At 45.2% G+C, this 14,988-nt stretch overlaps 2 protein-coding genes across 2 annotated transcripts; both read right to left on the reverse strand.

Annotated features, from left to right (window-relative positions):
• Positions 1-5,041: 5,041 nt before the first annotated feature.
• On the reverse strand, positions 5,042-6,166 carry LOC136404370 (histone-lysine N-methyltransferase PRDM9-like). Its single transcript, XM_066383687.1, has one exon. It carries the CDS (start codon positions 6,164-6,166, stop codon positions 5,042-5,044), a length of 1,125 nt encoding a protein of 374 aa, XP_066239784.1.
• Positions 6,167-8,147: 1,981 nt separating this feature from the next.
• Positions 8,148-11,291, reverse strand: LOC136404371 (histone-lysine N-methyltransferase PRDM7-like). Its single transcript, XM_066383689.1, has 4 exons — positions 11,194-11,291; positions 10,518-10,789; positions 10,068-10,135; positions 8,148-8,376 (listed from the first exon to the last, which is right to left on the reverse strand). Exons 1-4 carry the CDS (start codon positions 11,264-11,266, stop codon positions 8,148-8,150), a joined length of 642 nt encoding a protein of 213 aa, XP_066239786.1. The 5' UTR covers positions 11,267-11,291.
• Between the last annotated feature and the right edge of the window lie 3,697 nt (positions 11,292-14,988).

A 14,988-nucleotide genomic window follows, 5' to 3' on the forward strand; every position in this document is an offset into this window, starting at 1 on the left:
CTCGAGGTAGCGACCTTGGGTCCAAGCTGGCGAGCTTTTTGCTCAAGCCAGATGAGCCTGCGCTCAAACTGGCAACCTTGGGGTCTCGAATCTGGGTCTTCCACATCCCAGTCTGACGCTCTATCCACTGTGCCACCGCCTGGTCAGGCCCATAGGGTTTTTTCAATGTAATACTTTAATTATCATTCAATTGAAGTTATTTTATATTTCCAATTGTGATACATTTGGGGGGTTATTTAGAAAATGTCATTTATACCTTAAAACATAAGGAGCTCGTAGGTCCCTCTTATTAATACTTTTTAGGTTCATGGCCATGACAGCAAGACACACACTTTATATTCTTTCAAACCATGAAGCTTGTTGAAGGTTGCTTTCTGTTGCTTTGTGGTCTCTTTAAATATGTGTGAAGTTGTGCTTCTCTGTCACCTTGTGCACATGCCAGTTTCAGATGAGAACTTAAGTACAAGTACCTTAGTGTTAGACATGAAGACTGCAAGGAGCAGCTTGTTCACTCCCTTACCTTATATCTTGTGTCCAATAGGTTTTGGGATTTCTCAACAAAAAGTAATCTGTCAGATGTGTCACATGTTCTCAAATTAGCGGCATGTTATCCATGTCACCTTTATGCATCTAAGATTCTGGTCTAACCTGTAGTGATGCAGTGGATGAAGCATTGATTTGGAATGCTGAGGTTGCTGGTTTGAAACTCGAGACTTGCTGGGTCAAGGCACAGGTTAGAGGCAACTCCTCTGAAATGATGCTTCCTGATCCTTTCCACTTTCTATCTCTTTTCTCTAAAATCAATCAATATATTTATTCCAAAAATTGTAGATTCTATTATTCAGTTTTTTGAAGTGTTCTATACACCCAGTATAACCTAAGTGTCTTGTATTCTTGGGAATATCAGTTCCCCTTGAGCCTTTATTATACATAGAATATCCTTGTTCATCTTATTATTTCACTTGACTATTAGTCCAGCTGCTAGAACTTTCAAAGTATAAGGACAATTTTTTTTTATTTTATTCCCCACAGTGTCGATGGGCCAGGCATGTGACATGAATAGCTGGGGCACTAAGTCCTGGAGAGTCCTGCAGCTGAGATCATGGACATGTGCTGACTAAGGGTAAGCTTTATTTCTGTTCCCTCTGTCAGTTACTTGGTTTATTTTTGTGGGGTTTGGTAGAATGTGGTAGGGCTGCTAGTGATGTTTCTCTATTCTACATTTACATTGGTAGTGAAATATATTGTGAAGCTTGCTGCTTGGGCTTAGGGAGTCATGAGATGTCCTTTATGGAGTCCTGGCTGTGTTTGCATTGTGAGTATCAGGTTCAGCTCCTGCACCTGTCATTTTGCAAGTGGGGTCTGTCGTTTGGCTCCATGTCTGAAGTTCAGTGATGGGGCCTTGGTTATGTATCAGGAGTCTGTCTCCAGGGTTTGTCATTGAATCTGTATTCTGCTGTGCACCTGGGGTCCCTTTGCATGTAGCCTCATGTCTGAGTTCCAGTGTGGGGCCCATGAGCAGCTCCAGTTCTAGGGCATGACGTATGGACTCTGGTGTCAAAGGTTCCATGTCAGTTTCTGGCATTGGTGTTTCCTAGTGTCAGTTGGGTCTGTAGACCAGGGTTTGGTGTTTAGTGCCAATTCCCCTTTTTGGTTTGGGGGGTTGCTTCAGTGCTCAGTCTAGGGTCCATAGGGCCCTGATTTTGTCTAAGGACTCTGGTGTCCGTTCAGTAATGATGTTGGATGGGGAAAGAGAGCAAAGCGAACGAGATATTCTATTCTATAAAACTCAGAATTCCTGCTCCAGGGAGAAGTCTCAAGGTTCCATTTAGTCAAATCTGATAGAAGGCTCCAATATTTGTAGGCTTGACGGCACATTAGAGAAATCTGTTGTGTTCTGAGAGGTCCATTGTCCCCTCAGCCCTCTGTTTCAGGTTTGGGAGGAGTTTCCCCAAGGCACTTCTGGTTAGGTGTTTTAGGGAAGTAAGAGGGAAATGGTTCCATTGTAGGAGAAGAACCATGGGAGTCAGAAATGGGCAAGAAGCACTGGGAGGTGCAGAATTAGATTGTTGATGGTAAAAAAGGTAGTCTTTTCTAGGTGAAAAATAGAAACATGGTCCAAGGAGATATCTGGGGTTTTTACTTTGTTTTTTTTTCCCTTTATTTTTCTGCCTTTCTGTTGAGAGAAATCCCCTAGGCATATTGAAAATCTATCACAGATTTTCAATTAGATTTTTACATTTTTTACATTGATTTGAAAGAAAGAGAGAAGCATGAAATCATTTTTTCAATTAGTTGTTCCATTTAGGTGTGTACAGCTTGGTCACTTCTCTTACGTGCTGAGATCTGTGACAAAACCCACAACCATACACTGAGACATTTGGTCAGGGCACCGTAGGCTTTTTAAAATTATTATCTTTCAGTTGATAAAATTATTTTAAAACTCCAATTGCAATGTATGTTATAGGTTATATAAAATTGTTTTGTGTAAGTGTAAGGACTTCCTGGTTTATGTTACTAATGATTTCAAGGTCAATTGTCATGAGAGGAGGAAACGGGTTATATAATTTTAAATCTTTGAAGTTTGTTGTCACTTGCTCTATAGTGCAATGTGGTCCCTTTTAAATGTGTCCTCAGTGTGTGTCTCTGCTGTTAGGTTGTGTGCATCTTGGGAACAACACCTTTGTGGCAGTCAGGAGGAACAGGGGTGGGTACAGTGCATTATATGTCAGTGGTTGTATTGCAGGAATCAAAGGAGGACAAAAATGCCCAGACAACTTGATGAAGAAAATAGGACTTATTTAGCTGGTGGAGCAGTGTAACCCCCAAAGAGGCAAATAAGCATGTTTTCCCCAAAGTTAAAGTTTTTGCATCTTATATACCTTTTACAGAATACAGGTTTTTCATGCAAGGAGCTCGTGATCCCTTTGTCTAGAGGTATAAGTCACTCCCATGACTCCAGGATGGGAGGGTGAACTTAGGTGGAATCAGAGGGTAAGTGTTGGGATTTTTAATTAAGGTATGTAAACCTTGTTTCTTAAAAGCTTTTGAGAAAAGGGACAGGGGTTTTCAGATAAGTTCTATCTTCTTTGCTCTGTGTAGCAAGTGGCCCCTGGCACCCTTTCAGAGAACTATGGGAAGTAGTTAATCTAGAACTGGCTGACTCAGTTACCCCTGCAGGCTCCCTTCCCTTGCATTCTTCCTGTTTTTTCCTCCTCAGTGAAGAGGGTGCCTGCCCCTCTTTCCTCAGTTGATCCACTTACCTGCTTATGTTAACTAAGCTTTCTATCTCTGTACTAATTTTCTTTTTTTATGGTAATCTATTGGTTCTAAAAGAGGTATTTTCTATCCCTAAAAGAGAGAGTTGGATGAAACCCATGGTTATTCCCTGGCCAGTAGCTCAGTTTGTTAGAGCGTCATTCTGATACAACAAGGTCATAGGCTCAATCCTCAGTCAGGGGACATCTAAGAATTAAGAAATGCATGAGAACATTGGTAGTGTCATATTTGGAGTTTAGAAGTTCTAACAGATGTGAGTGCCATACTATAGTAGTCTGAATTTGCCATTTCCTAACAATATATCAGAAAGAGTTTATTTTTACAAGGTTAGGTACTTGGTCTTGTCAAAATAAGAAACATGAAAACTGGGAAATTATCTGAGCCAAATGACTCCAAACGTTTGGAATGAAGATCTCCAATCCTGCAGACTGATAGTGTAGCAATTTCTATTTTATTTATTTACTTTTTAAAATTCAATTTAGAGAGTGCAGAGAGAGAGAGAGAAATAGAGAGAGAGCAGGGTAATGAGCAGAAAGCATTAAGTTCCATATATGCTTTGGTAGGTGATTCCAGTCTTTTTATTTATTTTATTCAATTTAGAGTGTGGAGAGAAACAATTTATTTTTTGGTGAGAGAGACAGAGAGAGGGACTGATAGTGACAGACAGGAAGAGAGATGAGAAGCACCAATTCTTTATCGAGGCACCCTAGTTGTTCATTGATTGCTCTCTCATATGTGCCTTGACTAGAAGTCTACAGCAGAGCAAGTGACTCCTTGCTCAAGCCAGCAACCTTGGACTTCAAGCCAGTGACTGTGGGGTCATGTCTATAATCCCACACCCAGGCCTACAACCCTACATTCAAGCTGGTGACATGTGCTCAAGCCAGCAACCTTGGGGTTTTGAGCCTGGGTCCTCTGAGTCCCAGTCCAATGCTCTATGCACTGCAGCACTGCCTGGTCAGGCACCATTCCTATTTTATAGAAAAAACAGGCAAAGAAAAGTTGAGAATCTTGCCTTAGATCACACAGCTGGTGAGGGCAGAGCTGAGATTCAAACCCACTATGAAATTATCTGAATTCTGTGTGCTGTACAGCAGGAGATTCTCACCCTGAAGGGGCAGTGAGAAGAGAGTAAGGAAGACCAGGTGCCCAGACTGACCCAGGCACGCGGACATGCACATGCACATGTTCCTCCCTGGCTTTCACCTCTCATTCTACAGAGGGCAGAGGAAACTGGGACAGGAGCCAAGAGAAGCCAGGGGAGGAGGGTGGTGAGCCTACTAGGAGAGAAGACTCCACTTTCTGTGAGTCAAGGAAATCCCTTTCCCTGGTGAGTCTCTCAAATTCCTCTCCCTGGGAAGTAACCCGAGTAGATTGACCTCCAGACTTCCATGTTTCCATGGGTTGAGTTTCTGTGCCTGACAATGAGTTCTCTGTGGCTATCAGGGAACTCTCTGCTTTCAGTGATGGAGAGAGGGGATAAGTTATGTGACTTCATAGTTTTATGGAGATAAAATTTATTAGAACAAGAGGCCAAGAAAACATGCAGATTGGTGTTGACATTCCCATAGCACTTAAGAAATTGTTTGGATAGCTCATCTCTTGTCATGAAAGTGAAGAACTTATTTAACCAGTTACTTCTGTACTAGTTGCAGTGTTGGGAGGGTAAGGGGTCAGTAGACTTCCTGTGAAGTCCCCTCAGACCTGGGGTATGACCTGTGTAACAGCTATGACTGTGGAAATGCAATTTAATGCTAATGACTCACTCACTCTCCTTGCAAACATAGGGCTTATCCCCTGAGTGTGTCCTCTGGTGTGTGAGGAGAGTTAACTTCTGTGAAAAGCCTTGCTCACACTCCCTGCAAACATAGGGTTTCTCCCCTGAGTGTGTCCTCTGGTGTCTAAGGAGGTTTGACTTCAGTGAAAAGCCTCGCTCACACTCACTGCAAACATAGGGCTTTTCCCCTGAGTGTGTCCTCTGGTGTCTGATGAGAGTTGATTTCTGTGCAAAGCCTCGCTCACACTCCTTGCAAACATAGGGCTTCTCCCCTGAGTGTATCCTCTGGTGTGTGATGAGAGTTAACTTCTGTGAAAAGCCTCGCTCACACTCGCTGCAAACATAGGGCTTCTCTCCTGAATGTGTTCTTTGGTGTGTGAGAAGATGTGACTTCTGTGAAAAGCATCGCTCACACTCCCTGCAAACATAGGGCTTCTCCCCTGAGTGTATCCTCTGGTGTGTGAGGAGAGTTGCCTTTTGTGAAAAGCCTCGTTCACACTCCCTGCAAACATACGGTTTTTCCCCTGAGTGTGTCCTCTGGTGTCTGAGGAGACTTGACATCTGTGCAAAGCCTTGCTCACACTCCTTACAAACATAGGGCCTCTCCCCTGAATGTATCCTCTGGTGTATGAGGAGAGCTGACTTCTGTGTAAAGCCTCGTTCACACTCTGTGCAAACGTAGGGCTTCTCCCCTGAGTGTATCCTCTGGTGTGTCAGAAGATGTGACTTCTGTGAAAAGCCTCGCTCACACTCCCTGCAAACATAGGGTTTCTCCCCTGAGTGTGTCCTCTGGTGCCTGAGGAGATGTGACTTCTGTGTAAAGCCTCGCTCACACTCCCTGCAAACATAGGGCTTCTCCCCCAAGTGTATACTCTGGTGTATAAGGAGATATGACTTTCGTTTGAAGCCTCGCTCACACTCCTTGCAAACATAGGGCTTCTCCCCTGAATGTGTCCCCTGTTGTCTCAGGATACGTGACCCATCATCAAAGCCTTGCCCACACTCTCCATACTTGACAGCTACAATTCTTGAAATTCCTACTCTCATAGACAGTTTTTCTGTGTCCATTGAATTCATTTTCTGGCCTCTGCTGGGCACTTCCTGAATCATTCTTTCTTGCTCACTAGAGCTTCCCAGGTGTCCCTTGGGAGGTTTGGAAAAGGCCCTTAAAATCCTCCTTGGCCTGTTCCTTTTAAGCAAATGTTTGGACTTTTCTTTGACCTTTTGACCTTCAGCTTTGCCATCCCAGTTGTGAGTATCAGAATGTTTCTGCTGCTGATTTGGATCCTCTGGGCAGGGATCCTCTGGTTGGAGGTATTTTCTTGCAAATGTTCCTGGGAGAATCTGAGAGGGGTGATTGCATCCCACATGTTGGCTGAGTAATTTCTGACTGGAGAAGGCCAGAGAGCAGGAGAGACATTGGTGTATCTCTGGTTGTGGTTCTGCTGAAAGAGAAAATTTTGGTCAGGACAGATGTTGACAAGGCTGCCTGGGTCATATGTTTTGTCTGTTGTTAACACCTGCCCCACAAGTCATTCTTATAGGGTTGACAGTGTAATCCCTGTCTTCCACAAAGTGTTTCTTTATAGTCTGTTTTCTATTTTCATTTTAATCTACCATATCTTCTTTAGAAATCCAAAAAGCCCATATCAAGGGTCCTTTCTACGCTTTGCCAGATGAGGGACTTTCAAGTAGCATCAGGAGCTGTTTCACCCCTTGTTAGGGTGGAGCAATGCTGGCCTTTCCTATATACATGTAGCTTTTAACACAGTTATTCAGAAAAACCACTGGCCCCAACTAGGAATTGCTTCCCTCATAGTTTCCCACAGATAGACTGAAAATATGTCCTTCCTCAAACTTCACATCAAATATTCATTCTTGATTTTATTCAGTGTCAGCCCACTTTATATACAATTGGAAGTCCTGTTTCAAATTATTTCCCCAACCATACTTTTTAAAAATTGATTGATTTTAGAGAGACAAAGAAAGGAGAAGGAGAAGAAGGAAGAGGAGGAGGAGGAAAAAGAAGAAGAAGAAAAGAAGAAAGAAGAAAGAAGAAAGAAGAAGAAAGAAGAAAGAAGAAAGAAGAAGAAGAAGAAGAAGAAGAAAGAGAGGGATATATATATATATATATATATATATATATATATATATAGAGAGAGAGAGAGAGAGAGAGAGAGAGAGAGAGAGAAAGAGGCATTTATTCATTGTTCTACCTAGACATGCAGTTATTGGTCATTTCTCGTATGTACCCTGACCTGGGATCAACCTTGGTATTACAGGATGGTGCTCTAACCGACTGAGCTAACCAGCCAGGGCCCCCAACCATACTTCTTACATGCTTGACTCCTATCTCTCTCCAGCTAATCCACCATCCTCTCTCACTTAAAGATGAAGTAATATCTGAGAGGTTTTCCCTCTGAAGTGGTTTTTACCAAAAATTAACAAAGCAAATCTTAGAAAATAAGCCACCCTATAGCCAAGAACAGCACCATCATCCCCCCTCACTCAGGAAGGTCCCCAGCATCTCAGCTTGGATCACAGCACTGCATTTCCAGGCTGCTGGGCATCTATCAGACCTCTGCTCTTACCCTGTATGCTAGAAAGGAGTGGCTCTCAGAAAACAGGCCCTGGCTGGTTTGCTCAGTGGACAGAGTATTTGCCCGGCATGTAAAAGTCCCAGGTTCAATCTCCGGTCAGGGCACACATGAAAAGCGACTATCTGCTTCTCTTTCCCTCCCTCTCCCTCTTCTCTCTCTCTTTCCCTAGCACAGCCAGTGGCTCGACTGGTTTGAGCATCAGCCCAATAGCTCAGTTGGTTCAAGTGTTGACCTCAGGTGCTGAGGATAGCTTGACTAGTTTGAGCGTGGACCTCAGACTGGAGTTACTGGCTGGATCCTGGTCAGGGCACATGAAGGAATCTATCTCCCTTCCTCTCACTTAAAAAAAAAATTAAATCAAAAGTAAAAAATGTAAAGGTTTTTCCTAAGAATCAAAGGCATATGAAATGAGTTGTTTATTTCTGAAGTATCTGATTAGAAATCTTACTGACTTTAGAGTGTACCATGAAAATTTCTAAGGTGAGTGCTTTCTATTCTTTCCATTTTGAAGAACAGTTGTGCCCACCTTTAGCTGCTACAAGCTCTCTCTTCTGCTTGCTGCCACACTTGATGCCCAGCTTCTGGCCAAACTCGTCACCATACCATACTAGCAGCTCACAGTCTGGCTTGATGACCTGGCAGGTTCGGTAGAAAATCTGCCTGCGATACTGAAAGGCCACCAGGTTCTGCTCTTCATCATTCCGGGCACAGTTCACATACCTGGGATTGAGGCAGGTGAAAGAAAATAAACCCACAGGCGATGAGTTTCTACTATCTCTCAGATCCATGTCCAGCTCTGCACCTGATACTCGGGCGCTGATGTCGCCCACTCCCACAGTGCTCCCAGAGAACCTCCTGTTCAATGTCTGAGCCTGTCACAATGTCATATGACTTCCTATCTCCAGGTCCTGCTTACGGTGCTCATCCTGCCTAGTACCATTTTCCAAAGCCAATTCCAGACGTACCCTTCACCCTGATTGGCCATAAAACCCATTGACCTCTAGTGTCTCTAAACTAAATCAGTTTCTGTTTTATGTCACAGAACTTGCTACTTGATGTTGGACTCTGTGTCTAGATTAGTTCACATAATTCAATACTCAGCCGAAGTCCATCTTTTCTTGAGAGGCCTTTCTCCATTCTCCTCACATTTTATTTAGGTAGCATTTGATTCCTTACCCAGATTTCCATAAAAACTTGGAAGTCTCCCCCACCGAAGTGAGAAGTGAGGAGGCAGACTCCCACATGTGCTCAACAGGGATCCACCCAGCATGCACAGCAGGGGGCAATGCTCAGCCCATCTGGAGTGTTGCTCCACTGCAACTGGAGCCATTCTAGTCCTTGAGGCAGAGGCGGAGGCCATGGAGCCGTCCTCAGCACCCGGGCCAACTTTGCTCCAATGGAGTCTTGGGTGCGGGATGGGAAGAGAGAGAGGAAGAAGAGGGGGAAGGGTGGACAAACAGATGAGTGCTTCTGTGTGCTTTGGCTGGGAATCGAACCTGGGACTTTCATGGGCTGGGCCGATGCTCTACCACTGATCTAACCGGCTAGGACTTGGAGGTTTCTTTGTCTTAGCAAAATCATAAAGAACAATAATAGCTTATTTACATTCTGTAGCCTCTGATAAAAGAGCCCCTCAGGAAAGTGGCCAATGATCATTGCTCTGCAGGCTTCAGAACTCAGTTCTAGTTAGAAGGGAGGCTGGGATAATTTACTGCCCTCACAGGTTTTGGCCAGTGGTCGGCAAACTGATTAGTCAGCAGAGCCAAATATCAACAGTACAATGATTGAAATTTCTTTTGAGAGCCAAATTTCTTAAACTTAAACTATATAGGTAGGTACATTCCTTATTGAGGTAGCGCCCACATGTGGTGTTTTGTGGAAGAGCCACACTTAAGGGGCCAAAGAGCCACATGTGGCTTGCGAGCCGCAGTTTGCTGACCACTGGTTTAGGCTATCCTTGGTTTGGGTATCCTGGCACTCTGCACTTCTCGAAAAATAGAAAAATCATAGTTAAATATTTCTAAATCAATTGTTTCACTCTGTCTGCAATTATTCCACCATAAGAAAATGGGTTATATGATCTGTTTAAGTAATGAATACCTTCCTCCAAACTGGAATATAGGAGGGCTTAATAATGTTCATTAGATCAATTAAAGTATAATCCAGGCCCTCAAAGTTTTTTTCATGTGCCTAAATATTTTCTAGGATAGAGACTTATATTTTGAGGACATATGCTATATTTTATTGCCTTTTTCTTCTAAATACCTCTTACCTTGAAAGAGCACTGAATGGAGATAAAAGAGGAACAGAGGATTGAGGGAGACACTGAGGGAGGCATGATGAGAAGGAAAGATGTATGGGCCTGAGAGGGATGAGTGTTCTCGTGACTCCCAGAAACTTCTTGGCCTTACCTCATCCAGTTGGCCCAGGATTCATCCTTCCCATCCACATATTCATGGCAGTTTCTCCCTTTGGTGATCTGCATTTCAGGAAGAAAAAATAAAGGCTTTTTTTCAGGTGAGGAGGTAATAGAAGAATTATTTTACCCTATTGTCAACAAAGCTCTTTCAGCTTGCATGCACTGCCACTCTGGACCACATGATATTTTTCTTACTTATCACATCTGAGTTGACCTGTCCACTCATGGCTGGGAGGAGGCATTCTTTTGTGTCTGTACCACTTTGCTCCCACTTAACCTGTGATCCTCAATAGGAGCTCCATGGGCTGCAGAGTCCACTCAGTACCCAGAGATAACCACATTGTCTCCAACCATGTCCTAGTATGTAGAAGGGCATGTCCCAACAAGCCATGGGAGGGATGTGGGAAGCCACAAGACAGGGGAAGAGGTAAATACTTCTCACCAGCCAGGAGTATCCGTTGTTGCCTGCATCTTCATCTTCTGTGATCTGGCCCTCATAAGGGCCAAAGTGCAGACCCACTGGCAGAGCAGATGCCTCGTTCCACACTCCAAGACCAGCCTCAGGGATGCCCGATACTCTGATTCTCAACCCAGGGGGCAGAGTGAGGGCTGCATGGTATTGATGCCCCTTATCCACTGCACTGTCTTTTACAAATGTTGGTGGCCCATGCACGTCACAACTGTCAATGAAGAACTTCTGACACTTTTCACAATCTGGGGGTGAGAGCAACAGGGATTAGGGAAGGTGTAGTCAGCAGGGGTCCCCAAACTTTTTACACAAGGGGCCAGTTCACTGTCCCTCAGATGGTTGGAGGGCCGCCACATACAGTGCTCCTCTCACTGACCACCAATGAAAGAGGTGCCCCTTCTGGAAGTGCGGCGGGGGGCCGGATAAATGGCCTCAGGGGGCCACATGCGGCCCACGGGCCGTAGTTTGGGGATGCCTGGTGTAGTGCATGTTCCTGGACATACGGAGCCTCAGAGAGAGCCCAGGAACTCACATCATTGAGCCTCAGTTGTGTAGTGCAAGTCCATAGGGGAACGGAATGCTCTAAGGGCCAAATGACCAGATGAAATTATTGTATAAAGAGATAACATGCTTTGTGAGGGTCACTTACAGAGGTAGTCATCATCCTGGGGCTCGCTGACCTCTTGGTACACATGGCCTTTTCTTTCTCGTAGGTTATACATCTTTACTTCAGTCTCCTTTCTCCTGAGTTCTAAGTTGGAGAAGAGTGAGTTTGGCGGAGTCTGGAGTTAGTCCCTACTTTGTCAAAAAACACACAATATCCTCCCATCAAATTATCACCCATACTTCTTTAAACTCTGGTATTTTCCTTTGCCAACTATTGGCTCAGAAAGTCTCTATAATAGTAAGCCTCTACACTGACTACACATGGCCAATTCAATCTTTGTTTCTAGATCTTCTCATTATGAGGTATAACTTCCCAACTTTATTAAGGGCATATTATATGTTAGGTATTGAGAAAAGGCCTGGTATATAACACCAACAGCGTATGGTTGCTATTATCAGAGATGTATTTATTGGACAACTTGTATGTGTCAGTTATTTTACATTGAATTTAAGCCCTAGCCAGTGGCTCAGTTTTTAGAGCGTTGGCCCAGTGTATGTCCCAGGTTTGATTCTGGTCAGGGTACACAGGAGAAGCGACCATCTCCTTCTCCACCCCTTTCTCTCCACCTTCTTCCCTCTTCCTTTCCTGTAGCCAGTGGCTCAATTGGTTTGAGTATTGGCCCTGGGTGCTAGGGGGATGGCTCGGTTAGCCGGAGCACATCATGCTGAGGTGCTAAAAAACAGCTCAGTACTCGAGAATTGGGGTTGCCAGGTAGATCCTGGTAAGGGTGCATATGGGAGTCAGTCTCACTATCTCCCCTTGTCTTACCTAAAAAACTAAATAAATACATACACAAATAAACAAATTGAATTGAACACTGTCAAAGAATATATGCATGTATCTTCACCTTACACATTAGCATTCAAGAGCGCAGAGAATTTGTAAGATTTGCCCAAAGCTCCAGGGATAAATTCATTCTCAGTTTAGTAGAGCTTAAATCCAGGCCTATCCAAAGTCCACCCCACATACCTAGGCCATATTTATTAGCCTTTCTAGAGGACTCAGAGGAACTGAAATCTACAAATGACTTTCTCTTACCCAATTTAATCTAGAGTGTTTTCCAGAGGGTCTTGCTTCTCCAGGATGCAGTATGATGCTGAGGACCCACGTTCTGAAATCCCAAGGCTGACAGATTCAGTGTGGGCTAATCAGGCTTTAGTGCAGGCTCACCAGCTTGAGCACAGGGTCGCCGGCTTAAGCGAGTGATCATAGGCATGACCCTATGGTTGCTGGCTCAAGTCCAAGGTCGCTGGCTTGAGCAAGGGGTCACTAATTGTGCTGTAGCCCCCCAGTCAAGGCACATATGAGAAAGCAATCAATGAACAACTAAGGAGATGCAGTGAAGAATTGATTCTTCTCTTCTCTCTCCCTTTCAACCAGTCTGTCCCTGTCTGTCCTTCCCACTCTATCTCTCACTAAAATAAAAAAGAAAAAGAAAAAAGACTGGGCATTTATGTCAAAAATATAATAAAGTTCACTTAACTGGACAGAAAGTCCATTTTTTTAACATAACATTTTCTCTTTTGTTTTCTAATTTTTTTTTTTTTTTCTGAAGCTGGAAATGGGGAGAGACAGTCAGACAGACTCCTGCATGTGCTCGACTGGGATCCACCCGGCATGCCCATCAGGGGCGACGCTCTGCCCACCAGGGGACGATGCTCTGCCCCTCTGGGGTGTCGCTCTGCCGCGACCAGAGCCACTCTAGCACCTGGGGCAGAGGCCAAGGAGCCATCCCCAGCGCCCGGGCCATCTTTGCTCGAATGGAGCCTCAGCTGCGGGAGGGGAAGAGAGAGACAGAGAGGAAGGGGGGGGTGGAGAAGCAAATGGGCGCTTCTCCTGTGTGCCCTGGCCGGGAATCGAACCCGGGTCCCCCGCATGCCAGGCCGACGCTCTACCGCTGAGCCAACCGGCCAGGGCCTGTTTTCTAATTTTTTAAAAAATTTGCTTGACCTGTGATGCCACAGTAGATAAAGCAGTGACCTGGAACAGTAAAGTCACCAGTCTGTAATCCCAAGCTGGCCTTGTCAAGGCACATACTAGAAGCAACTATAAGTTGATCCTTCATGCTTCCCTGTCTGCCTCCCCCTTCTCTCTCTCTCTCTTTCACCCCTCTCTAAAATCAATCAATTAAATTGTTTATTGATTTTAGAGACAGAGGAGGGAAGTGAGAGAGAAACATTGATTTGTTGTTCCATTCATTTATGCATTTAGTGGCTGATTATTCTTTTTTTTTTTTTTTTTTTTTTAGTATTTATCTGAAGTTGGGTATGGGGATGCAGTCAGACAGACTCCCGCATGCGCCCGACCGGGATCCACCCGGCATGCCCACCAGGGCGGCGATGTTCTGCCCATCTGGGGCGTTGCCCTGTCGCAACCAGAGCCATTCTAGCGCCTGAGGCAGAGGCCACAGAGCCATTCTCAGCGCCCGGGCCAACTTTGCTCCAATGGAGCCTTGGTTGCGGGAGGGGAAGAGAGAGACAGAGAGGAAGGAGAGGGGGAGGGGTGGAGAAGCAGATGGGTGCTTCTCCTGTGTGCCCTGGCCAGGAATCGAACCCAGAACTTCTACACACCGGGCCGATGCTCTACCACTGAGCAAACTGGCCAGGGCCTTTTTTTTTTTTTTTTTAGCTAGAGAGACGGACAGGAAGGGAGATGAATAAGAAGCATCAACTTATAGCTGCAGCACCTTAGTTGTGCATTGATTGCTTTCTCATATGTGCCTTGACCAGGGGACACTAGCTGAGCCAGTGACCTCTTGCTCAAACCAGCAACCTTGGGCTTCAAGCCAGTGACCACGGGGTCACGTCCAGGATCCCACGCTCAAGCCAGTGACCCCGCACTCAAGTGGGTGAACCCAACCACAGCCTGCAACCTTGGGGTTTGGAACCTGAGTCCTCATCATCCCAGGTTGATGCTCTATCGTCTGTGCTACCACCTGGTCAGGCTTCAATGGCTGACTCTTATATGGGCCCTGACTGGACATCAAACCCACAACCTTGGTGTATGGGGACGACTCTAACGAATTAGGCAACTTGGCCAGGGCTCCTTTCTGTCTTCTTGTTTCAGAGTGGCCTTGTCCAGTCTAATGGTACAGTGACCACCTTGCCTCCTTTCCTTCTTATCCCTTCACCTTTACACATTTAACTGTCCTTGCCCTTCCTTAATCATCAGAGTCTGGTCTGCACCAAACAGTCTTGGGAACAGAGCCTCAGGTCTGTGGAGCACAGAAACCATTTGGGTCAAGTTAGAGATCACATCTGCAGTGCAGCTGTGTTTCAATGCTAGACCCATGAACGCAGAAGGACCTTATTGACCACACCCTCATAAAACCAGACACACTGAAGAGATGGCTGACACAAGGCCTGATACAATGGTCCCTACCCTGGCCCACAACCCCAGCTGCCTTAAGCACCATGATTAATCCCTTCTCGTCTGCAAAGTGGCCGGCGCTGCCCAGGGAGCCCTGTCCTGGGGCACTACTCACCAGCCAGACCTTCCTTCTCCTCTTGTGATGACAAGTGTTCTTAATGAGTTATTTCTTACGTGCTTTTATACCGTCCCAGCTCATGAATACATCTATAAACATGTGTAACTATTTACACATGGAAGCTGTGTAGCAAATCGCCCCTTACTACACAATGCACTGTTTGCATCTCGCTCGTTTGCTAAACGCAAGCTCTGTCCCTCGTTAGCTGTTGAGACGCCGGGGACCTGACCACGGGTGGGTTTCTAAAGGGCAGCGCCCTGCCTGCGGCACCTCACCTCGCAGTCTCCAAG

Source organism: Saccopteryx leptura, chromosome 4 (assembly GCF_036850995.1).
Source record: "Saccopteryx leptura isolate mSacLep1 chromosome 4, mSacLep1_pri_phased_curated, whole genome shotgun sequence".
NCBI classification, from domain to species: Eukaryota; Metazoa; Chordata; class Mammalia; order Chiroptera; family Emballonuridae; genus Saccopteryx; species Saccopteryx leptura.